Below are 24,534 nucleotides of genomic sequence, written 5' to 3' on the forward strand. Positions count from 1 at the left end.
GTACATGTCCTGTGATTAATCCATATAGGAAGAGCTCTGAAGAGCTAAATATATATTCTTTAGATCAAAGGAAGGTCAGAAAAGATTCGATACAAGCATTCAAATATATAGTAATATTCAATAAGGTACCAGAATGTAGCATATTTCATATATTGAGAAGCTCAGTGACTAGGGGTCATGATATGCAGCTGAAGGGAGAGAGACTCTGAGAAAATACTTTTTCACTGTGAGGCTGGTCAACAGCTTGGAATAAACACCCAGCGGAGGTGGAAAAAACTGAAACAATTGACAGTATTCAACATGCATGGGATCTTAGTGGAAGGAGTTCAGGGGCTCTTTTACTAAGGTGCACCGAAAAATGGCCTGCGCTGGTGTAGGCGCATGTTTTGGACGCGCACAGGTCCATTTTTCAGCGCACCTATAAAAAAGGCCTTGTTTTTTTTGTGGCTGAAAATGGATGGGCAGCAAAATTAAAATGAGCACGTGTCCATTTTGAGCCTGAGATCTTACCACCACTCATTGACTTAGCGGTAAGGTCTCACGCGTTAACCGGGCGGTAATCGTCAGCATGCGGAACACTGCCGATTACCACCCGGTTAGTGCCACGCGGTAAAAAAATAGAAAATATTTTCTGCCGTGCGTTTTGGATGCACGTCAAAAACAGAATTACCACCCGGTGCACACAGTAGCCGGCAACAGTTCTAACTTGACGCGCATTGGACGTGCATAGGCGCCTACGTGCCTTAGTAAAAGGGCCCCTCAGTGATCAATAAGATCTGTGTCAGTACAGTAGCCAGGTATAAAGGGACGAATTGGGTGAACCAAGCGGGGTCTTTTTTGCTTCTATCATTTTTTGTGATCCAGACTAGCACATCTCCCCCTCTGTTAGAAAAATCTAGCTGCTAATAAACTGTGGGAATGAAGAAAATATCTTTCATTATCAATAACCAGAAACATGCAAATGCTCACAAGAAGCTGTGGAAGCTAATTTTTTTTAAACTCTCTTTTAGAAATGTTATATGGTTCAGAGACAGCATAGGGCCAGTGTGAATTCTAGGACCAGTGTGAATTGCAGTTACGATAGAGGAGAGCAAAGTAAACATAGCCACTAAATTCTACAATACATTCAGAAAACCGGACTTGCTTATGAACATCTGGATGTAATTACAGAGCAGTTGCTACAGGCTCCACAGATATTCCTAGCTAGCTAAAAATAACAAACATAGGATCTAATTTATCAAGCGTTCTCTCCTATGCCATTTCCATGGGGAAAACAGTTGATAAAGCAGGTCTATAGTTTCATACACTAGCAATTTGTCAGTGTAGCAAGCACATATTCAGTAGCCGGCCCAGATTATGTAATGAACAGACCTGATTCGGTTTAGCAGACAATGATCTGTATTGCTATTATTATACAAATGTTAGTTACTGCTGAGGCTGCATTAAGGAGTTTTTACCTCATGTCATAGGGGTAATTTTATATGGGCCTCTTCAAAAAAAGTCCTGGGCCATACATATATAGAAAATACATAGAAACATACCCCCCGATATTCAAAACCATTTACCCAGCCAGGAATGGTACCTGGCCAGTTAAATGGTACTTAGCCGGCAATCTGGTGATATTTAGCGGGAGATAGCTGACTATCTCCCGCTGAATATCGCCAGTTAGTGCCTGGCAGATAGCTGGTTAAGTTTGGCAGCCATATTTGGCCTCATCAATAGATGTTATATCTTTGGCTGGTTCAAACGTAACCAGCCAGCGCTGAATATTGACTTGGCTGGTTGAGTTCAAACTGGCCAAAAATTAACCAGATATTCAATGTTGGTCACCAGTTGAAAAGCTGCAGTGTAATATTTTCTTTTTTTTAGTGTCAGTATTTTTATTGATTTTTGATCAAGACAGTAAAAACTACAAAAACAAGACATTCAAAAAGTGTGGAAATGTGAAAAACAGTTACAAATCCTTGGCAAAATGATGTCTTCAGATAAGAACATGCAAGAAGCATATATTCAACAGTCCCTGCTGCTGTGCCACAGGATCAACACACATTACTGGATGTCAGGTGGGCCCGATGCATTTGGAGTCCAATACATTCTGTATGTTGTAAAATACAAGGTTTGTGTCAGACTGGCAGGCCAGTGGTCTTAAATAGATTAATTCAACATCTAAAATAAGTCTTCCCATATTTATGTAACAGCTGGAGGAGATGCAAACATATGCTCTAATAACATAAGAACATAAGAGTAGCCAAACTGGATCAGACCAATGGTCCTTCTAGCCCAGTATCCTGTTTCCAACAGTGGCCAAACCTGGTCACAAGTACCTGGCAGAAACCCAAATCATGGCAACACTCCATGCTACCAATCCCAGAGTAAGCAGTTGCTTCCCTTGTCTGTCTCAATAGCAGACTATGGACTTTTCCTCCAGAAAGTTGTCCAAACCTTTTTTAAACTCAGATACGCTAACTGCTGTTACAATAGCAAAGAGTTCCAGAGCTTAACTATTCATTGAGTGAAAAAATATTTCCTCCTATTTGTTTTAAAAGTATTTCCATGAAACTTCCTCGAGTGTCCCTAGTCTTTGTACTTTTGGAATGAGTACAAAATTGATTTACTTCTATTCGTTCTACACCACTCAGGATTTTGTAGACCTCAATCATATCTCCCCTCATCCATCTCTTTTCCAAGCTGAAGAACCCTAACCTCTTTAGCCTTTCCTCATATGGGAGCAGTTCCATCCCCCTTTATCATTTTGGTCGCTCTTCTTTGAACCTTTTCTAATTCTGCTATATCTTTTTGCGATATGGCGACCAGAACTGAATGCAGTACTCAAGGTGAGGTCGCACCATGGAGTGTTACAGAGGCATTATAGTATTTTCGGTCTTATTCACCATCCCTTTCCTAATAATTCCTAGCACCCTGCTTGTTCTTTAGGCCGCCGCTGCACATTGAGCAGATGATTTCAGCAAATTATCTACAATAACACCTAGATCTTTTTCTTGGTTGCTGACCCCCAATGTGGACCCTAGCATCAGGTAACTATGATTCAGATTATTCTTTCCAATGTGTATCACCTTGCATCTGTCCACATTTATAAAATGCAGAAGCTTCATGACGTGAACTTACAATTTTCCTCATTATGCCCATCAGATCTGATGCATTAATAAAAGTATGGAGCCCATTATAACTTATCCTTATATGATGAGTAATTTGTAACTAATAGAAAAACTGGGTTTGAGGAAGATGAAATTTAGAACAGTTTCTGGAAAACTAAAAACGTATCCTTACAAAATAAATCCCCAACATCCTAGATATGTGCCTTTTGCCACGGCCTCCAAGTTATGACCTTAGTCTATTTGAAAATGAGGATTAAGCCATAAAAGACTTCTGGAAGAGGAGAACCAGGAAACTCCTAACCTATCATCTAAAACTCATAAGGCTTCATGAATGACTTGGATATAAGATAAAATCAAGAATTGTCTTCATAGGGGTATACCTATAAGCCTGTCTAGCTGCTGAGGTTTAATCAGCTCAGATACTATTTCTAGCCAATGGGGAAGCTCCTTATTCTCTTCTTAGTACACTCAATAACACCCTTGATGAAGAAAGGGAAGCTTAGTAGTTCCTTTGGAAATCTTGGAATGTAACTGTACCATATTGCTTGGGTTCCTTGAGTTTCCAGAGAGTAATTTTTGGTAGTTTATGCCTTCTTTAAAAAAGTGTTAAGGATACACACTATTTTAACAAACAATGACTTACAGAATGGGAGTGGTAAAATGTAGAGCATATACTTAATCTGAGGAGAAGTTGTCATTTTCATGGCACTCAATCTAGCCCACCAAGGAAAATAGAGATGGGACCATTGGGTGACAGTGTCACAATGTCTCACATCTGGGATATAGTTTTATTAGTATTATATGAAAGCATTGATTTTATTCCACCTCTGCTACAAAACACCATTCTCTCCCCCCCCCCTCCCCCCGATACTTCACTAATGAAGGAGTCCACTTAAAAAGAAAGGTATTCAACATCTCTCAGGTACTATACACATTTGAAGGAAGTACTTCCAACTTCTCCTGGTTGATTTTATAACCAGTTTTGAAAAACCTCTATACAAAGTCCACAATCTGCAAAACAGATACTTCTGTACTGGATGTGTAAGGTGCAAAATTATCAGCCATACAATGTTTTCTTAAAGAAAAACAAATACCTCTAGCACATGCTGCTTACCTGAACTGAACAGAAGATTAGGCCATATCCTAAAGTGTGACCCATGTTGTTAATGAGGAACACTTCATTAGCTGCCTGCTTTGTAATCTCAAGTGTAACCTAGAAAATATCAATTGTTAATAATCATAAATGAAATGTCCAATACAGAAGTGCCATATAAAACTATTACAAAAATGGTTTCAAGGTTTTTCATCCTTGTTTATACTTCTAGATCCAGTAAAACAATAACATAGTAGATGATGGCAGAGAAAGACCTGTACGGTCCATCTAGTCTGCCCAACAAGGTAAACTCATATGTGCTACTTTATGTGTATACCTGACTTTGATTTGTATCTGCCATTTTCAGGGCACAGACCGTAGAAGCCAACAAACAAACAAAAAATAAGAAAAGAAACTTAATCCATGTTGTGTGGAATAAAAGAAAGTTCAGTGGATCATATTCGTGGATCTCTACTGTGATTCAGATTTATTAGGGAAATATTGATTTTCCTTCCTCCTCCCTTAGAAACAGAAAATAATTTGGCAGATAAGAACTGTAAGGCCAAGGATCAATATAAGGCCCTTTTACTGCAGCTAGTGTGGATTTACCATGTGGTGGACATTAGCACAGACCTGTGTTAACAGCTACCACACCTTAAAACCAGCCAGCACAGTAAAAAAAAAAAAAAAAAACTTGTGCTAGCTGCATAATGCAGGTAACAGCAGGTCAATGGCATAACAGAAACATAGCAGAAGTGTGACCAGTTGTGACAGCTAACCTACAGCAGTGCTACCACTAGAGGATATCCCTCCATATAGGCAGTGACTGCCTTTATATGGAAGGGTGACTCTTAGCTGTAGTACTGCAAGTCTACTACTAGGAGTCATTGGTTCTATGTTGACATCTGGAGCCAGACGGGTGGGAGCAGAGGGAGACCACTCCAATCCCATCCTTTGTAAAAAGACTACAGTTAGTCTACTGCTAAAATCAGGATTACTCACTTAACTGACTTGTTAAAACACATATCCTTCCTAAACTCTTAATGCGGGGTAAAGATCTATAAATCAAAGAATGTGCCGGGGAGGAGGGTGGGATCACATATCACTAATTTATAAGAACAGCTCTCTCGCTGTCTCCCACCTTCTCCCTTTTTCAAACTCTATTTCACTTAGCAAACACTGTAGCAATCCACACACAGAGAATTAACCTAGCTCACAATTGTTCTCTCTCTCTTTTAAGCTTTCAAAAACACTATTTTTCTTTCTTCTAAGTTTCAAGACACACTATAATCCACAAGTCCTGTTCACTTTATTTTTTAACATTTGTACCCCGCACTTTCCCACTCATGGCAGGCTCAATGCAGCTTACATGGGCAATGGAGGGTTAGGTGACTTGCCCAGAGTCACAAGGAGCTGCCTGTGCCTGAAGTGGGAATCGAACTCAGTTCCTCAGGACCAAAGTCCAGCACCCTAACCACTAGGCCACTCCTCACCTTCTGCTATTGGCACTCCCTTGCAATCCATGTACCCTTGGCAGTTAAATTAGTCTTATTGGGAACTACACTTCCTTCCTCCAAAGAGGGACAGAAGTCCCTTCAGCTTCTTGGACTGCTTCAGCACTAAAACACTGCAGTTGAAACAGGATATCCACTGACCCTAAGTTTGAGATTGGTTTCTGATCCAAGGTAATCAATAGAAATAAAATAAAACATAGAAAAGAAAATAAGATGATACCTTTCTGATCCAGAAAGTGACTTCAGGACAAGAATTTGGCACAGACCAACATCACTATCAGGCTCATTTTCAAAACCCGATTTTGGACGTCTCTAACTGAAGTTTGTCGCAAGGACGTCCAAATTTCAAGGGGGCATAATGGAGGCGTGGTGAAGGCGGGACTTGGGCGTTCCTAAGACCTGGACGTCTTTGACCCATAATCGAGAAAAGCAGAGAAGTCCATGACTACAACTTGGACGTTTTCACCTGGACGTGTTTTTATTACGAATAAGGCACAAAAGGTGCCCGAAATGACCAATGACCACTCCCCCAGTGGTCACTAACCCCCTCCTACCCTCAATAAACATCATTAAAAATATTATGTGCCAGCCTCAGATGTCATTCTCAGGTCCATGACAGCACATGCAGGTCCCTGGAGCAGTTTTAGTGGGTGCAGTGCACTTCAGATAGGCGGACCCAGGCCCATACCGCCCCTACCTGTTACATTTGTGGAGGAAACAGCGAGACCTCCAAAACCCACCAGAAACCCTCTGTACCCACATATAGGCGCCCCCCTTCACCCGTAAGGGCTATGGTAGTGGTGTACAGTTGGGGGTAGTGGGTTTTGGGGGGCTCAGCACACAAGGTAAGGGAGCTATGTACTTTGGAGCATTTTATGAAGTCCACTGCAGTGCCCCCTAGGGTGCCCAACTGCTGTCCTGGCATGTCAGGGGGACCAGTGCACTAGAAATGCTAGCTCCTCCTGGACGTTTTTGGTTTCGAAAATCGCTGAAAGTCAAAGACATCCAAATCTAAGGACGTCCTTGGTATTTTCGAAATGAAAGATGGACATTCATCTTTTTTTGAAAATACGCTTTTCCCTGCCTCCGGATTTGGACGTTTTACAAAGACGTCCAAATCCCAACTTAGACGTTTCTTTCGAAAATGCCTCTCTTTGTAACAAAGTAAGTGACGGCAGATAAAGATCCTAATGGTCCGTCTTGTCTGCCCAACAGTCATAGTCATTTTCAATTCGTGATTACATCATCAATGAATGTGAAATTATATACTTGATCACAAGCCTTTCTTTGGTGTTTCTGGGACATAGATTGTAGAAGTCCACCCAGCTGATGCAGACGATCTGTGCCGATACACGGCTGTGTCGAGTCTTCCCTCAATAGGTTTTTGATGTGACATAGAATAAAGACCTTGGGTACTGTGATTTGAAATCCTCGTTTTGTGATTCCTCACTCTGTGTGCATGCTATTTTTCTACATATGCTAATGAGATATATAGGAAAATAGAACACAAACATTGCATTCTATGACAATCTTTTGTGAAAAAGATCATCTAATTGAGGTGCACTTGTTTTTTTATGCAACATGGTCTGCACAAGCCATTTTACACATATCTTTGTACCGAACTAATACTTTGATGCTTTATATGATTTTGCATTAACTTTGAGTTTGAATATCATTTTGCACATAGAGAACTATGAACAGAATTCTACTATTTGCAAACATGCCTGTTCTATAATGAATAGTTGGTGCCTACTTTTTTTTACAGAATACTAGTGCAATTGGTCAGAAACAGGCCTAAATTTCATGCATGATCACTTACACCAGCTCCAGAACTGGTGTAAATGCTTGCACCAAGATTGTTAAAGAACATAGGGCCCCTTTGACTACAGCTTAAGCTTGCTAATGGACATTAGTATGCACTCAGTGACACTTGACCTATAGGTATGTAATAAGACATGCAGCATTTTGCTTCATTAATGTCCGCTAGCATATGCTAAGCTTTAGTAGAAGGGCTCCATCGTATTTTATAATGTACATAAGTACATAAGTAATGCCACTCTGGGAAAAGACCAAGGGTCCATCGAGCCCAGCATCCTGTTCACGACAGCGGCCAATCCAGGCCAAGGGCACCTGGCAAGCTTCCCAAACGTACAAATATTCTATACATGTTATTCCTGGAATTGTGGATTTTTCTGCATGTAAATGTGTGTCCTTTCCACACTCCACCCAAACTCTGCCTGTGTGAATGCCCACCTCTAAAGTACACACCATCGAAAGGTAGCACAACTTACAGAATACCACATAGGCTGAAAATATTTGTTTACGTGTGTATGTGTCCACATATGTGCATAAATGACTAGAATACCAGCATTTGCATGCATTCTTGCTGTGTACATCTAGATGGCTCTTTATTGAATTACCCTCTAAATGCCAAAATAGTGCACACTATTGCAAATAATGCAAATTGTGCTGGCTTTAGTGTATGAAGGGTCATTTATATAGTTTTCCATCCCTTAGTACATAGATCTTCTTAATTGCTAGCAGAGCCCACTAGGTGGAGTCAGTTTTCCTCTGCTTGAAGCAGCCCTGTACTGGATTTTTCCTTACTTCAAAGAGATTTCTTGGCTGGTTGCACTTTGAAGAGACTGTTTAGGCCCAGTGTTTCCAGAATGGGCTATTTTGTGCCTAAATGGGCTATTTTTTACCATTGTGCATGAAAAATGCCTGTGTATGAGCAGGGCCGCCGAGAGGGGGGGACAGGGGGGACAAAATTCCCCAGGCCCGGGCCTCCAGGGGGGCCCGGCGCCGGAGTCCCACCCTGCACTCCGTCATCAGGACCTCGCACCTCCTGGGGCCCTGCGGCGCTTCCTGGCGCTCCCTTCCTCGTTGCGACGCTCTGAGCTTGATTTTTTCCAGCCGCCCTGCATTTAAAAAGTTGCAGCGGCGGCGAAAACGCAGGCTCGCCTCTTCTTTAAGCCCTTCCCCTTCTCTTTCAGCGTGCACTGATGCAATTTCCGGTTTCCACGAAGGCGGCACAGTGCACGCTGAGAGAGAAGGGGAAGGGCTTAAAGAAGAGGCGAGCCTGCGTTTTCGCCGCCGCTTCAACTTTTTAAATGCAGGGCGGCTGGCCTGGAAGGAAGGAAGGGCTGTCCCTCGTTGTCTTCATTTGTGGGTAGCATTTTTATTTATTCTCACTTATATTTTCAAACGTGCCGGCTTGTGCAGCATAGGAATGTACACAGAGGAAGTATAATAACGGAATAACTTTTCGTAGTAATTTGTCATTTGGAGGGGTTGTTTATAGGGACTCACTAGCACATGTTGTATTCGTGCAGACATTTTTTTTCTCCTGGTAAAGGGTCACTAAAACAGACATCATTTATGAGAATCAGGTGCTCAACAGATAAAAACTCTAACACTTAGAGTTTTTATCTGCTTAGTTATTTACTTATTTATGACACTTATGTGCTGGAAACCTGAGTGCACAGCTGGGGCTGGGAACTGAAACTCGGGGGAGGGGGTGAAAAGGGGGGTAAGTTGGGGCAAGTCACTGGACATGGAGGGGAAGGGAGGGAGGACAGGGAGCAAAGGAGAATCACTGGGGATGAGTAGGGAGGGCAGGGGAGCGAGGAGAGTTGCGATGGATGGAGGGGAGGGGAGGAGAAATGCTGGACATGGAAGTGAGGGAAGACAGGAAGGAGATGCACATGGATGGAGGGGAGAGAAGAAATTCTGGATATGGATGGAGGAGAGGGGAGAGTTGAAATGCTGGATATGGATGCAGGGGAGGAAAGAGATGACATGAGATGAACATGGATGGTGGGGAGGAGAGAGAGGATAAATGCTGGACATGGATGGAGGAGAGGGAAGAGAGAGGAAGGAGATGCATCCTGATGGAGATGAGGGAAAGGGAAAAGAGGAGAAAAACTGCACATGGCTGGAGAAAATAGGCAAAAGCTGGATCCACTCTATACCTCTTCCAGTCAAGTCCACGGAGGACCCAGCTTTTACCTATGGATGTAGGGCAAGAAATGAAGAAGAAAGGAAGAAAGTAAAGAAATAAATGGAAAGGAAACCCTGGAAGTGGAGTTAAGGGAGCAGATAGAGAGCAACAGAATCAGAGACTGGGACCAACATGATCTGAAATACAGTCACAAGACAACAAAGGTAGAAAAAATCATTTTATTTTCATTTTAGTGTTTGGAATATGTCCAATTTGAGAATTTACATCGGCTGTCTTATTTTGCAATGTATAGCAATGTTCTGTTTTTCTGGTATTGTGCTGCATGCAGAATCTGTATGCTAATTTGGTTTCTGTCATTTTGGGTATACTGGGGAGGGGTGGGTGGGCTCTGAGAACTGGTCTGCACAGCTCCCTGCAGTTGCTAAGACCGGCCCTGTCCGTCGTCGACCGTCTGCCACCAGGCTGGGCCCCCTGCATTGAAATCACAGCGCCTCTCACCTCCGTGTGAAAGCGCTGCAGGCAGCAGCAGATCGCCTCCCTTCGGGCTTCCTTCCCTCTCTGTGTCCCGCCGTCACGGAAGTTACGTCAGATGAGGGCGGGGCACAGGGAGGGAAGGAGGCCTGAAGGAGGGAGGCAATCTGCTGCTGCCTGCAGTGCATTCACATGGAGGTGAGAGGCGCTGTGATTTCAATGCAGGGGCCCGGCCCGCTGGTGCGCGGAGGGGGGACGGGTGGTGGGAGAGCGGTGGCGACCTCGGGGGGGGGGGGGGGGGGGGGTCAGGGGGGGCCTTGTCCCGGGCCTGGCCCAGTCTCTCAGCGGCCCTGTGTATGAGTTGCATCTATTTTGGGCTGCTTACATTGAGGTATTTATGTCAGCTCACACACCACTGGGAGCATTTTACTGTGACATGATTGCATGCAACCACTCATTTGTAACTTTATAATTAGCAAAGTAATCCCCCCACCCCCCACTGGATTGTCACACATTAATCTTTTGAATTCTCAGAGGAAGACCTTAACCTTGCCATCTTTCAGCTCAAAAGTTTGACTCTAAGCTGTCCATAACCTATACCACTACCTCTCCACCAATTTCATTTGCCCAATTATTTCAAGTGGAGTGGAGAAGTGGCCTAATGGTTAGTGTAGTAGATTGTGGACCTGGGGAACTGGGTTTGAGTCCTGCTGCTGCCTGACTGTCAGCAGTGGGTTGAGATCCTGGGGAACCAGGTTCAATTCCCTCTGCAACTCTGTGTGTCCATGGGCAAGTCACTAACCCTCCATTGCCCCATATACAACAGTAGTACAATGTGCTGCTTAGACTGTGAGCCCATTAGGGACAGACCCAGTACCTGTAAAATGAAACTGTAAACCACTAAGGTCTAAGCAGTATATAAATACCTAAATGAAATGAATGATAGAATACCAGGTCTAGTATGTGACCCTTTTCGTGGGTTGGAGAATTGATCACCTGTGTAAATCCAAGTGCTGTCATTGTGTCCAGAAAGGCAGTTGTGGTGGTATCTGAGGTTTCGATGTGTAGATTGAAATCTCCCATGATCACCAGTCTAGGGTAATTCAGGGTCACTTGAGTAATTGGGTCTAGGAGTTCTTGCACAGATAATGTGTTGTTATGAGCTGCTCGGTATACCATGAGCAGCCCGATTGGTTTCTCCTCTTCAAGTTGGATTAAAAGAGATTCTGATTCATGTAGTTGGGGAATGGAGATTCTGCGCAGTTTGATTGTATCCCAAATCAAGACCACTACCTCTCCACCCCATCTTCCTGGTCTTGGTTGACGTTAGATGTTGAAACCTGTTGGGCAAAGTTCAGCCAGTGGTAAACCTCCACTTTCATCTAGCCAGGTTTTAGTTATTCCTAGGATGTCAAGCTGCTGTTCATGTATGACATCATGGATTGCCGAGGATTTCTTTTGCAGCTGATCTGGCATTCACCAGTCCTATAGTTCCCAAGTAAAGTCAGCACGTTTGAAATCCAGGACTTTGAGATTTGAGTGGCTGCCCTCCACTACAGCAGTCATATCAAACCAAACCATTTGATGGTCACTGCTGCCCAGGTGGGCACCCACTCGGACATTTGACACGCTATCCCCATTTGTGAGCATCAGATCCAGCGTCGCTCCCTCCCTCGTGGGTTCCGTCTGAGCAAAACACTTTGGAAAGCATCCACGATCTGTCTACTTCTCTCCGATTCCGCCGACAGAACCTTCCAATCTACATCCGGCAGATTGAAATCTCCCAGCAACAGCATCTCCCTCTTCTTCCCTAACTTCTGAATATCCGCGATCAGATCCCTATCTAGTTCCTCCAGTTGTGTCGGGGGTCTGTAGACAACACCCATGTGGACTGAGGTTCTATCATCTCTTTTTATTTGCAAAATAGGAGTTATATTGAATTTCGGGGAAGTAATTATTTCAAGTCAAGAATGAGGAGGATTGTTGTATCACTTTACATCTGTAATTTGCTCTAGGTGAGTTCTGTATGATGAAGGGAAGCTAATGTTTTATTTCTATGTTTCCTGTTTGCCTTGGAAACATAGAAACATGATGTCAGATAAAGGCCAAATGGCTCACCCAGTCTGCCCATCCACACCATACACTCTTATCTCCTTCTCCCTAAGAGATTCCACATGCTTGCCCCAAGCAAATGACCCAAAATTATTCAAAGTTGTCAAAACGCATACGAATTGTGAAAAATTGCAGGAAGGCCTTAAGAAACTGGAAGACTGGGCATCCAAATGGCAGATAAAATTTAATGTGGACAAAAGCAAAGTGTGCACATTGGGAAGAATAATCCAAATCATAGTTATTTGATGCTAGGGTCCACCTTAGGAGTCAGCACTCAAGAAAAAGATCTAGGTAGACAATACACTAAAATCTTCTGCCTAGTGTGTGGTGGCGGCAGCTAAAAAAGCAAACAGGATGCTAGGAATTATTATGAAAGGGATGCAAAATAAGACCAAGAATATTATAATGCCTCTATATGGCTCCATGGTGCGACCTCGCCTTGAGTATTGGTTCAATTCTAGTGGTCGTATCTCAAAAAAATATAGCAGTTAGAAAATGTTCAAAGAACAGTGACCAAAATGATAAAGGGGATGGAACTCCTCTCATATGAGGAAAGGCTAAAGAGGTTATTCAGCTTGGAAAAGAGATGGCTAAGGGGGGATATGATTGAGGTCTATAAAATCATGAGTGGTGTACAACAGGTAGAAGTGAATCAATTTTTCACTCTTTCAAAAAGTACAAAGACCAGGGGACATTCGATAAAATTATAAGGAAATACTTTTAAAACAAATAGGAGGAAATATTTTTTCACTCAAAGAATAGTTAAGCTCTGGAACTCTCTGTCGGTGGATGTGGTAATAGCGGTTAACGTATCTGGGTTTTAAAAAGGTTTGGACAATCTCCTGGAGGAGTCCATAGTCTGTTATTGAGATGGATATGGGGAAGCCACTGCTTGCCCTGGGATTGGTAGCATAGAATGTTGCTACTAATTGGGTTTCTGCCAGGTATTTGTGACTTGGATTGGCCACTATTGGAAACAGTGGTCATTGGTTTGACCCAGTATGGCTATTCTTATGTTCTTATGTTATGCTTTCTTAAATTCAGATACAATCTTTGTCTCCACCACCTCCACCGGGAGGCCATTCCACATAGCCACCACCCTTTCTGGCTAAGAATATAAAAAGACGGAACAGTTTCATAGGAAGGTAACCAAAATGGTAAGGTATCTGCGACAGAAAATGTATAAGAAGAGATTGAAGGCTTGAAAATGTATACCCTAGAGGAGAGGAGATATGATACAGGGAGATATGATACAGACATGTAAATACTTGAAAGGGATTAATGAATAAACAAATCTTTTTTTATTGATGGGAAGGACATGAAATGATTTGTTGAGAATTAAAAAAAAAAAAAATAGTATTGGGTATTGGGTATATATGCACTTAAAAGATAGAGCACTTAAGCCAGCCATAGAGCTGGTGTAAGTGATACCATCTAATTGCTATAATAACATACAGTATTCTATGGTTGTCACTTTAGAAGGGCTATTCGCATTTGAGACGTTCATAAACCATTACTTAAACATTTATCTTCCATAAACATCTATGTTCCCATTTTACAAAACTGGGATATGTACACCTGAAACCCAAGTGCATACAAATGGCAAGGGGCATGTTTTGGGCATTTCTAGAAGATATATATTTATTCCCCATTTCAGAAGGGGAATAAACGTCAAAGTCCTAACAGAGTGATATCAGAATTTACTCCTAATATGAAGCAGGTTTAAGTTTTGGCAGATTGCTCCGATTGAGCAACACTTCACTGGAGGGATTAGAGAAGTTTGCCCCCTTAATCCCCCAGTGGTTTTTGTCTTCCCCCCACCACACCCCGAAATAAAAATCCAAACTGGCAATGGATACTGAGCTCTATGACATGTCAGGCAAAATACACATTTATATTTCTGAACAGGCTACGATAAATGTGTATGTGCTGGTTTTCAACTTGTTGAAATTTTCTACATTTGTTTTTTTACAAAAATAGATGCTTATGCCACACACACAAGAAACATAAGCCTTCATTTTTCCTGAATTACAGAACAACCTCTGTAAGTAATTCTGTTCTAAAATATTACTGAAATTTGCAACATTCTGACCTGGATGTCTCAAGTCTGACTTTTGTGTTCTTTCTAAAATGGAGCTATATACATGACAGGCTTCCCAAAAGCTCTTTCTTATGCATTAGAACATTCTGGGCCCCTGCTCCAGAGAGAGTGTCAATCAAACTTGAATACTAGAAGGTCTGAATACTAAAAAGTGGCCCAATAACATTTGAGCTTAAACTTTTGGAGGATAATATAAAAACCTCTCTCAGAGGATATTCAACAAGAAACATGAAGAGGAGCAGTAGTAGAAAACCCCACCCAGGGGCCCATCAGAGCCTTAATTCCCTGCCTGGGGGGACTACGGGAAAAGAAGGGAACGAATCAAGCACAGGGGCTGCCAGGAATCCACTCAGCTGTCCTCTAATGCACTAAGAAAATGTTCCACTCAATGTGGAAACTCAAACAAGTAAAACCTTTCTTCCCGAGGGAAATATTCCGCAACTTGGTACAATCAATGATACTAAGCCACCTAGATTACTGCAATGGAATCTATGTGGGATGCAAAGAACAAATCATAAAGAAACTCCAAACTGCTCAAAACACCGCAGCTAGACTTATATTTGGAAAAACGAGATTCGAAAGCACCAAACCCCTACGAGAAAAACTGCACTGGCTCCCAATCAAAGAACGTATCGCGTTCAAAATCTGCACTCTGGTTCATAAAATTATCTACGGAGAGGCACCGGGATACATGACAGACCTCATAGACTTACCAACCAGAAACACAAAAAGATCAACACGCACAATCTCCAGTACCCAAGCTGCAAAGGACTCAAATACAAATCAACCTATGCATCCAGCTTCTCCTATATAAGCACGCAACTATGGAATGCATTACCAAACGCCGTGAAAACAATGCATGACCCATCAAACTTCCGGAAGTCATTACAACCAAATTGTTCAAAAAGGCATACCCTAATGATCCAACGTAAACGCCTGAACCCTGCAACACAACGAAACTAATACTTTAACTGGACATAACTCTTCCTCCTTGATTCCCTTATCTGTCTGTCACGCATGAACTTTGTCAAAATATCACTTTGTATTTGTCATACCGGAATTGGCGATGGCCACATTGAGCCTGCAAATAGGTGGGAAAATTTGGGATACAAATGCAACAAAATAAATAAATAAAACACAGAGAAACACTAGAGAGAGTTAATTGACACACATCCACTAGGAGAACCACGGGGCTTAACCTTGGCCCCTAAGAGACACCAACTGAGTGAGAGAAAAAGGGCTACAGAGAGTAGAAGAGGGAGACAGAAAAGCCATAGGCACCATCATCAGCAGTGAGGCACATTTTACAGTTTATATTCTGGGAGTGAGAGAGCATGATGTTGGAGTTGGAAGTGGAGGAGACTGTTCCAAACTGTTAACCCAGTTAATTTGTTGGATCATTTTTACAGTTATTTTATCCTGCTTTATGGACAATTTGTCTCAGCGTGTTCATCTTTATTCTTTTGTAAATAGTTGTTCACTACTGGAGTGCCCATTAAAGGGAGTTTTTATTTTAAAGCCAACAACTATCTCCAGTACTCTTTTCACCTGTTTTCTTACTGTGTCGACTAATTATATTTCCATCTAGTGAGATCGGGGTTCTCAACCCAGTCCTTGGGACGTATCCAGCCAGTCAGGTTTTCAGGATATCCACAATGAATATGCATGAGATAGATTTGCATACAAATTTATCTCATGCATATTTGTTGTGAATAACCTGAAAACCCGACTGGCTGGATACATCCTAAGGACTGGGTTGAGAACCCCGATCTCACTAGACCTTATACCGTCTGTGTGTCATGAGTCTGAGAGTTAGAAGAGTAGAAGTCCAACTTTGGCTATAGATACTACTTGTTATGTACCCACTTTTGGAGTAACCCTCAACATCAATCAATGAGGGAGCTGATACATATTTTATTTATTTTATTTTTGTTACATTTGTTCCCCGCACTTTTTCCCCACTCATGGCAGGCTCAATGCGGCAGGCAATGGAGGGTTAAGTGACTTGCCCAGAGTCACAAGGAGCTGCCTGTGCCGGGAATCAAACTCAGTTCCTCAGTTCCCCAGGACCAAAGTCCACCACCCTAACCACTAGGCCATTCCTCCACTCCATGAGTTACTACATATGAGTTATCCCCTGGATTCTGTACAGCGCACCTAGAGATCTATGCCGAAATCCAGGCATATTCTATAATGATGCGGGTAACTTATTTGACTTAACAAGCTTAGCGTTGATAACAGCACTTAAGTAATAATAAGAACTAATTAGCAATAATTAGAATTTATGTGCACAACTCGTAAAGCATATTCTGTAACGTAGTGCGCCTAATGTGTGCAGGCAAAAAAGGCGTAGTTATGGGTGGAGAAATGGGTATTTTGTGGGTGTTCCTAAATTTACGCATGTATTTATAGAATATGGTCCTCTGCGCCTAAATCTACGTGCCAGGATTTTGACACATTTTCACTGGTGTAAATGGAGGCGCATAGTTTTAGACTCTGGGATATCAACTAAGCCTATTCTAGATATTGCACCTAAATCTAGGCACCGCTTAGTCGGAAATGTTTTCTGCATGGATTTTATAAGCACCATATATAGAATCTCCCCCTTTGTGCATAAGTTTAAGCACTTCTCATGTATACACCCACCTTGCAAATAAATGCCATGTAAGTTAAATGAGTATAGATTAGCGTTTAGTATTTACAGAAGTTTGGCAGGTATGTGCACATGTACACACATAAATGCCATTATTCTAAACATTTACATGTGTAATTGGTGCATAAATATTAGTACCTATGTTATAGAATGCCACACTGTGGGCTGTTTTATGCATTTTAATAGGGTTTTCTTTGCAAAAGTGTTTGCAGGTTTGTACATCAGCCTTGATTATGTATTAGATAAATGGAGTTGATAACATAGCAACTGTAGTGTTTGCAAGGCACTGGCAACAAAGCAACAGGAGCAATTATATAATACAAGAGCTAATAAAATCTTTGAAAAGTACTTTCTGAGATTGTTTTGAATAGGAGGAAACAGTTGACAGAAAAAAAATCTGTTATCTGTAGAAAGGAGCGAAGGCAATTAACAACCTAGCAACTGCAAAAGTAATGTTGTGTAATGGCGTGACAGTGTTAGTAATATATTCTAAAAACACAACAAATGAAAATCTGACATAAGTATGTTTTACAGTTAGGAAAAATAGTTTGCTAAAAATATCTAAGCTATTTATATCTTTCTTTGTTGTGTTTTTCATTTACAAAGGTTTCTATGGGATTATTTTTGAATTGAGTTATTTTAGCACTTTGTTTTTATCTCTAGGTGTTTGCATTTCTGGAATTCAGCATAAAGAGACAGATTCTATATATGGTGCCTAAAAAAAAATCAATGTGGAAAACATTTTCACCTAAGTGTATTCTATAAGCGGCACCTAGATTTAGGCGTGGTATATATCGAATACGCTTGGTTGATATCCTAGCACCTAAAACTACATTCCTCCATTTACACCAATGAAAACGTGGCATAAATCATACTGCGTAAATTTAGGCACAGACATCATATTCTATAATAGTGCATACAAATTTTGGAATGCCAATGAAATGCCCATTTCCCCGCCCATAACCATGCCCCTTTTTGCCTGCGCACATTAAAATTTAGGCACAGTGCTTTACAAAATACGCTAGTTGTACGTGTAAATTATAATTATTGCCAATTAATGCTCATTATTGCTTGGTAAGTGTTGTTAACAATGCTGATTAGTTTGTTAAGCCAATTAAAGTTACACACATTGTTATTGAATACACATAGATTTCAGTGTGGAATGCTAGGTTCGCTACATAGAATCCCAGGGAAAATGTACTATGTTGACATAAGTTAAACTTGAGCTATAAACAAAGACCAGAGAACTAAAATGCACGCAAGTGTCTGAGTGATGCTAATTTTGTTCAGGGATAAACTAAACAGTAAATTATGGTTTTATTGCTGTTTAAATTAAAAGAAGACTGTTTAAATTAAAAGAAGTCACATCCAGACTTCCAATCTCCTACCAGCTCTCTCCATGTGATACCTCAGAGGAAGGTGAAATAAAACTTGCAAACCTCTAACCAGTTCTGAAATGAGGTGAAGACTAATTTTCTGACCTGCCATGTTTAGGTTCTATACACTGTGTAGGTAAAAAGTGGGATGTTTGACCACGGAAATACAAATCCTGGAGACAATGTCATAAAAACTTCTTTATTGAAGAAAAGACTCGACACAACTGTTGTGTTTCGGCCTACAGGCCTGCATCAGGAGTCTATAAAAACATATACATAAATCAAATAAATCTTTCAAACAAATACATATACAGAATCAAATAATCAAATAAAACATTCAAATAAGTAATAAATATACAATAAGAGGTAATAAATAATGATGAACGTAAAGTCTCTAAGTGACGTATACACAGATTATGCATATGTGGGATGTTATAATATCACCAAAAAATTACACAAAATGGTTGTGTAAATAAATAAATAATTGTAAGAGGGACTAATTATAGGAAGGAACTAAACATTCAAAACATGTAAAAATAGATCATACTATCTTAAAATACATGCATATATGAAGGACAATAGATAAAATATCCATGAGGCATTATATGGAAACCTATATATACTAAAGCATATCATAAAAGCAGCATCATACAAATACGTGCACAGCTTATGTTGAAACAAGGAAGACATACAGAAGTAAAACATGCTGTCTTCAAAATGCAAATATAAAAGACTTTGAATAAAAAACCAAGTAAAAATCATACAACCAACATCATGTATACAGGAGAAAACGTAAGACCAACATCATATATAAACAAAAGAAGGAAAAACAAATAAAATAATATGCATGAAAAAGGAACGTGGTGTCAACTAGTGTATGCATGTGGTGATGCCTATACCTGTGCGCACCATATACAGCCAATTGAGAAAAATATACTGTTGCCATGGCTATTTTAAAGACGTTGGACAAAAAAAGGAAAAAAGGAAAAAACCATGCAACATAAGAAAACATATAAAAATGTATATATATGCCAAAAAATATATATAAGAATATATATGAAAAATGTATATGGTAAACGAAAGAAAAATGAAAATAAAAATAAAAAGGGGGTAGAGGGAAGGGAAGAAAAGGAAAAAGCTGAAAGAAGAAGTGGGATCACCAAAAAAAAGGTGTGGTAAGGACATAAAAGATAATATGTGCCCAAACTGTACCTTACAGCTGTGATGGAGCAAGAAGCACATGAAATGTGTAGAAAGTTAAGAAAGCAAACTGCCTGCCTCCCGTGAACCTATACACTATGTAACAATGTACCCTACCATGTGTGTTCCTCAAAGTGTGCTCTTTTTGAAAAGTTTAAACATGCACTAATGAATTTAGGATTCTACCTTCTTCCCTTTTCTATCTTATTGTTTTATTAGGGGTACTTCTTTACAGATAGCCTAAAGTTAGGTGTCAGGAAGATGTACACTAAGCATGAATTCTCCCTAACTCCGTATCTCTCTGCTCTCACAATTCCCTATTCCCCAGCACGCCTTCTCCATTCGATAAACGACCATTGTCTTGTCCTACCTAACCCTAAAGTAGTTCAACTTGAATCCACCCACCATCACGCTTTCTTTTTTTGCAGCTTCTGCCCAATGGAACTCCCTTCCGTTTCTGATATGGTCTGAACTTTCCTTTAAGAACTTTAAAAAAGCTTTGAAAACCTGTTTTTTCAAACAAGCTTTCAATTAATCACAGAAAGAGTTGGGTTGTCACATTCCACTGTTAAAATCCTCCCCTCTCCCCAGTTCTTACTCTAAGTACAGTTTCTCTCCCTTTCCCCTTTTTCCTTTTTTTACCCTTCACCTTTGACTGCTGAGCGATACTGTCTATCCTATCAAATATTGTAGTAAGTGGCCTGCAGTAGTGTGGGCGCGTTTTTGGCTGGGAAAAAAAGGCTCTTTATAATGGGAGCAGTAAATGGCCGGGCAATAAAATTAAATGTTTGCGCCTATTTATTGCCTGAGCCCTTTACACCATCCATTGACCTAGCGGTAAGAGCTCACACGCTGCACACACAGTAATCATGCAGCAAGCACCAATGTGAATGTCGTTGTAACATTTTGTAAGCCACATTGAGCCTGCAAATGGGTAGGAAAATGTGGGATACAAGTGCAGCAAATAAATAAATAAAAATGTGGCCACACTGCCGATTACTGCTGGGAACGCCCCCAAGGTAGAAAACAGAAAAATATTTTCTACCATGGGAAACGGTGCACAAGAACTTTGAAATTACCGCCAGATGGGCACTCTACCCGGGCAGTAGTGTCGATTTGGCACACACTACCTGCACGGTAGCCCTGCCGCATCTTAGTAAAAGGGCCCCTGAATTTTTCTGCTTTTAGCCTGTATATCACCAAGATCTGCAAGTTAGCTTGGGAAGTATAGAAAGTGCAAATAAACTATAATGACAGTTGTGTGCACAACTGTCATTATAGATTACTAGTGTAAAATATGCATTTACATGCCTGAGTTAAGGTGCAAGCACTTATGCAAGCTCAACGGCTGCCAAAAATGCTTGTGTCTAACTGTGGCAGTTAAGTACATAAGTACATAAGTATTGCCATACTAGGAAAGACCAAAGGTCCATCAAGCCCAGCATCCTGTTTCAAACAGTGGCCAATCCAGGTCACAAATACCTGGCAAGATCCCAAAAAAGTACAAAATATTTTATACTGCTTATCCCAGAAATAGTGGATTTTCCCCAAGTCCAGTTAATAATGGTCTATGGACTTTTCCTTTAGGAAGCCGTCCAAACCTTTTTTAAACTCCGCTAAGCTAATCGCCTTCACCACATTCTCTGGCAACGAATTCCAGAGTTTAATTACACGTTGAGTGAAGAAACATTTTCTCTGATTCGTTTTAAATTTACTTCATTGTAGCTTCATCGCATGTCCCCCTAGTCCTAGTATTTTTGGAAAGCATAAACAGACGCTTCACATCTACCCGTTCAACTCCACTCATTATTTTATAGACCTCTATCATATCTCCCCTCAGCTGCCTTTTCTCCAAGCTGAAGAGCCCTAGCCGCTTTAGCCTTTCCTCATAGGGAAGTCATCCCATCCCCGTTATCATTTTTGTCGCCCTTCTCTGCACCTTTTCTAATTCCACTATATCTTTTTTGAGATACGGTGACCAGAATTGAACATAATATTCGAGGTGCGGTCGCACCATGGAGCGATACAAAGGCATTATAACATCCTCATTTTTGTTTTTCATTCCTTTCCTAATAATACCTAACATTCTATTTGCTTTCTTAGCCGCAGCAGCACACTGAGCAGAAGGTTTCAACGTATCATCAACGACGATACCTAGATCCCTTTCTTGGTCCGTGACTCCTACTAGTATTCTATAACTCACATGCAGAACTGCCTAACAAGCCCCTGTCTTAACCATGCCCCTCTCAGGTTCACCATCCCCCTCCTTGAAGTTTTGCACTCTGGAATTTAAGCGTGTAACTTCTACCAACTAAGAGTAGTTACATGCGTAACTGCCAATTAATGCTGATTGTTCAAGGCCCTGACCTTGGGAACTCCCTACCTCAACATCTTAGAGAGTTATTCTGTTCTATTGGAGTCTTACATACCGCCCACTTCCCAGAAAAGGATACACAGCGGTTTACATAGCAAAAGAACTCTACAATAGAAAGAAGTAACATCTCAAGAAAGTATAACAATAAAAAAAGAGATCAATTTCAAAAACAAGCAAGCAACAACAACAAAGTTCCAAGTATTTATTAAACAAATAAGTCTTTAAAACCTTACTAAAGGAAAAATAAGAGGATATATGTCTTAAGTCTGATAGCAAAAACAAGTTAGATCAATTTCATCATATTAGAAACAGTCTTAATCTAAAAAGAAAAATGGTGAGTTTTGGAGAAATACAGGAAACTCATAAATTAGCAATATTCAAAAACATGGAGGAAAAGACCTCATTAAGAGCGATACACATAATGCTAAAGCATAAACCTTAAGTACGACCACTTAAAACTGTAGTCAGTCAAAAAGTAATCATAGGTCTGAAAAACTTCCAAATAATTACTAATTTCTTCAATAATATCAAAAATTATCTAATCTTTTTAATAAAGTCCACTGAATAAACACAGTGTATCAAAAAAAACTGAAAGACACACTTAACTTTCACACTTAACTAATTTCTTGCTATTATCAGTCCTTGCTTCCTCACTGGCTCTACTTTAAGCAATAAAGCTATCCTCTGTTATCTACAGGTGCGGCGTTTTGATACAGGAGAAGAAAGTTTCGGTGGATATTAGTGCACCTGACAGTTTTTGAGGATATATATTTCAGGGAGATATACTTCAGCAAGAGAGATGGTTGATCACAATCTACTGGAAAAAAAATTATGTTACTGGGGATAAAAGATGTACCTAAATTCCAATTCAACTGCTTCTGAGGCAAACTTATTTCACTTAGATCTAAGTTCCACCCCTTCCACACCACACTCATGAAAGTTCTCTTCATTTCTCCCCACTGATTACTGCCATGGCCAATTTGCCTATTATGTGTCTCCTCTTTCTTAGTAAACTAGTCTCTAAAGGGTCCTCATTCCTTTCAGACTCTCTGGAGCTTTTATTGTGCAGATTTTATATATTTTTTTTTGTATATATCACTCTCTCCCCTCCTCTACTCTCTCTTTATTTATTTATTTAGATTTTGCTCACACATTTTTCAATAGTAGCTCAAGGTGAGTTACATTCAGGAACACTGGATATTTCTCTGTCCCAGGAGAGCTTACAATCTAAGTTTGTACCTGAGGCAATGGAGGGTTAAGTGACTTGCCCAAGATCACAAGGAGCAGCAGTGGGATTTGAACTGGCCACCTCTTGATTTCAAGACCAGGCCACTCCTCCACTCTCTTTCTTTCTCTCTTTTCCCTCCACCCCCCCCCCCCCCCAAGTCATCTAAATGAATTCTTTGCTTCAGTCTTCACTGAGGAATATGTGGGGAACATAGTACCAGAAATGTTATTCAGTGGTGATAAGTCAGAGGAACTGAAACAAATCTCTACAAACCTGGAAGATGTAATGGTACAATTTGATAAATTATAGAGTAGCAAATTGCTTGGACTGGATGGTATACATCCCAGAGTACTGACAGGACTAAAAAATGAACTTGCAGAGCTATTGTTGGTAATATGTAATTTATCTTTAAAATAAAGCATGGTACCAGAAGATTGGAGGGTAGTAAATGTAATGCCAATTTTTTTTTAATTATAGACCAGTGAGCCTGACATAATGTTAGAGACTATTATAAAGAACAAAATTACTGAACATATACATAGACATGGATTAATGAAACAAAGCCAATATGGATTTAGTCCAGGGAAATCTTGCCTCACCAATCTGCTACATTTATTTCAAGGAGTGAATAAACATATGGATAAAGGTGAGCGAGTTGATGGTTGTGTATCTATATTTTCATAATGCGTCTGAACAACTCCTGAGTAAATTAGAAAGACATAGGATAGGAGGCAGTGTCCTATTGTGGATTAAAAACTAGTTAAAAGATAGAAAACAGGGGAGTATCTAAGATGGTGCTGTGAAAGAGGACATGTGGTCAGCACTCTTGCCCTTCCAACTTAATCTGCTGTGGTTGTTCAGATCCATTCTGGATTGGTAATGGGGAAAAGGAGAGCTAAGACCAAAGGGTTCCCCCAGCCTCCTCCTCGACCCCTGCAACACAACAGAGGACACTGGATCTGTTTCGAGTGTTTTCGACCCAAATTATCTTTCTCTCTTCTCCCATCCCTGCCGTGGAAGTGTTGGGTGGCAGTTCTTCCGGGGCGTCATTGAGCCCGGTTGAGTGCACGGCTCCCCCTCAACCTGGGAGTGGCTCATCAGCGATGCAGTGCACCTTGGAGGTGGTTCAGCTAAAGGATGCAGCCCTCAGAGTGCAAGGGGGTTCATCAGGTGGAGATGTGGCACTGATCCTTGAAGAAAATCATCAGTTCCAGGCTGCTGTCAGAATCCTAGGGCAGGAGACTGTAAGTAACCTGAGTGAAACTAGAGATAGGAGCCAGGTAGCTCCTGAACTGAAGTTTCAGGGGTTGGGAAGACCAGCTGTGGTTACAT

The 24,534-nt window shown here is 40.8% G+C and overlaps 1 protein-coding gene across 1 annotated transcript in view; it reads right to left on the reverse strand.

Moving 5' to 3' along the window:
• Window positions 1-1,833: 1,833 nt before the first annotated feature.
• The window catches only part of LOC115461519, a 66,642-nt gene continuing 43,941 nt past the window's right edge, over window positions 1,834-24,534 (reverse strand). The window contains exons 9-10 of the mRNA XM_030191373.1: window positions 4,231-4,329; window positions 1,834-2,095 (exon numbers count right to left, since the gene is read on the reverse strand). Of these exons, the coding sequence (XP_030047233.1) occupies window positions 2,060-2,095; window positions 4,231-4,329 (135 nt within the window). The 3' untranslated portion in view covers window positions 1,834-2,059. The remainder of the gene's footprint in view (window positions 2,096-4,230; window positions 4,330-24,534) is intronic.

This window comes from Microcaecilia unicolor, chromosome 2 (assembly GCF_901765095.1).
Source record: "Microcaecilia unicolor chromosome 2, aMicUni1.1, whole genome shotgun sequence".
In the NCBI taxonomy this organism is placed as follows: Eukaryota; Metazoa; Chordata; class Amphibia; order Gymnophiona; family Siphonopidae; genus Microcaecilia; species Microcaecilia unicolor.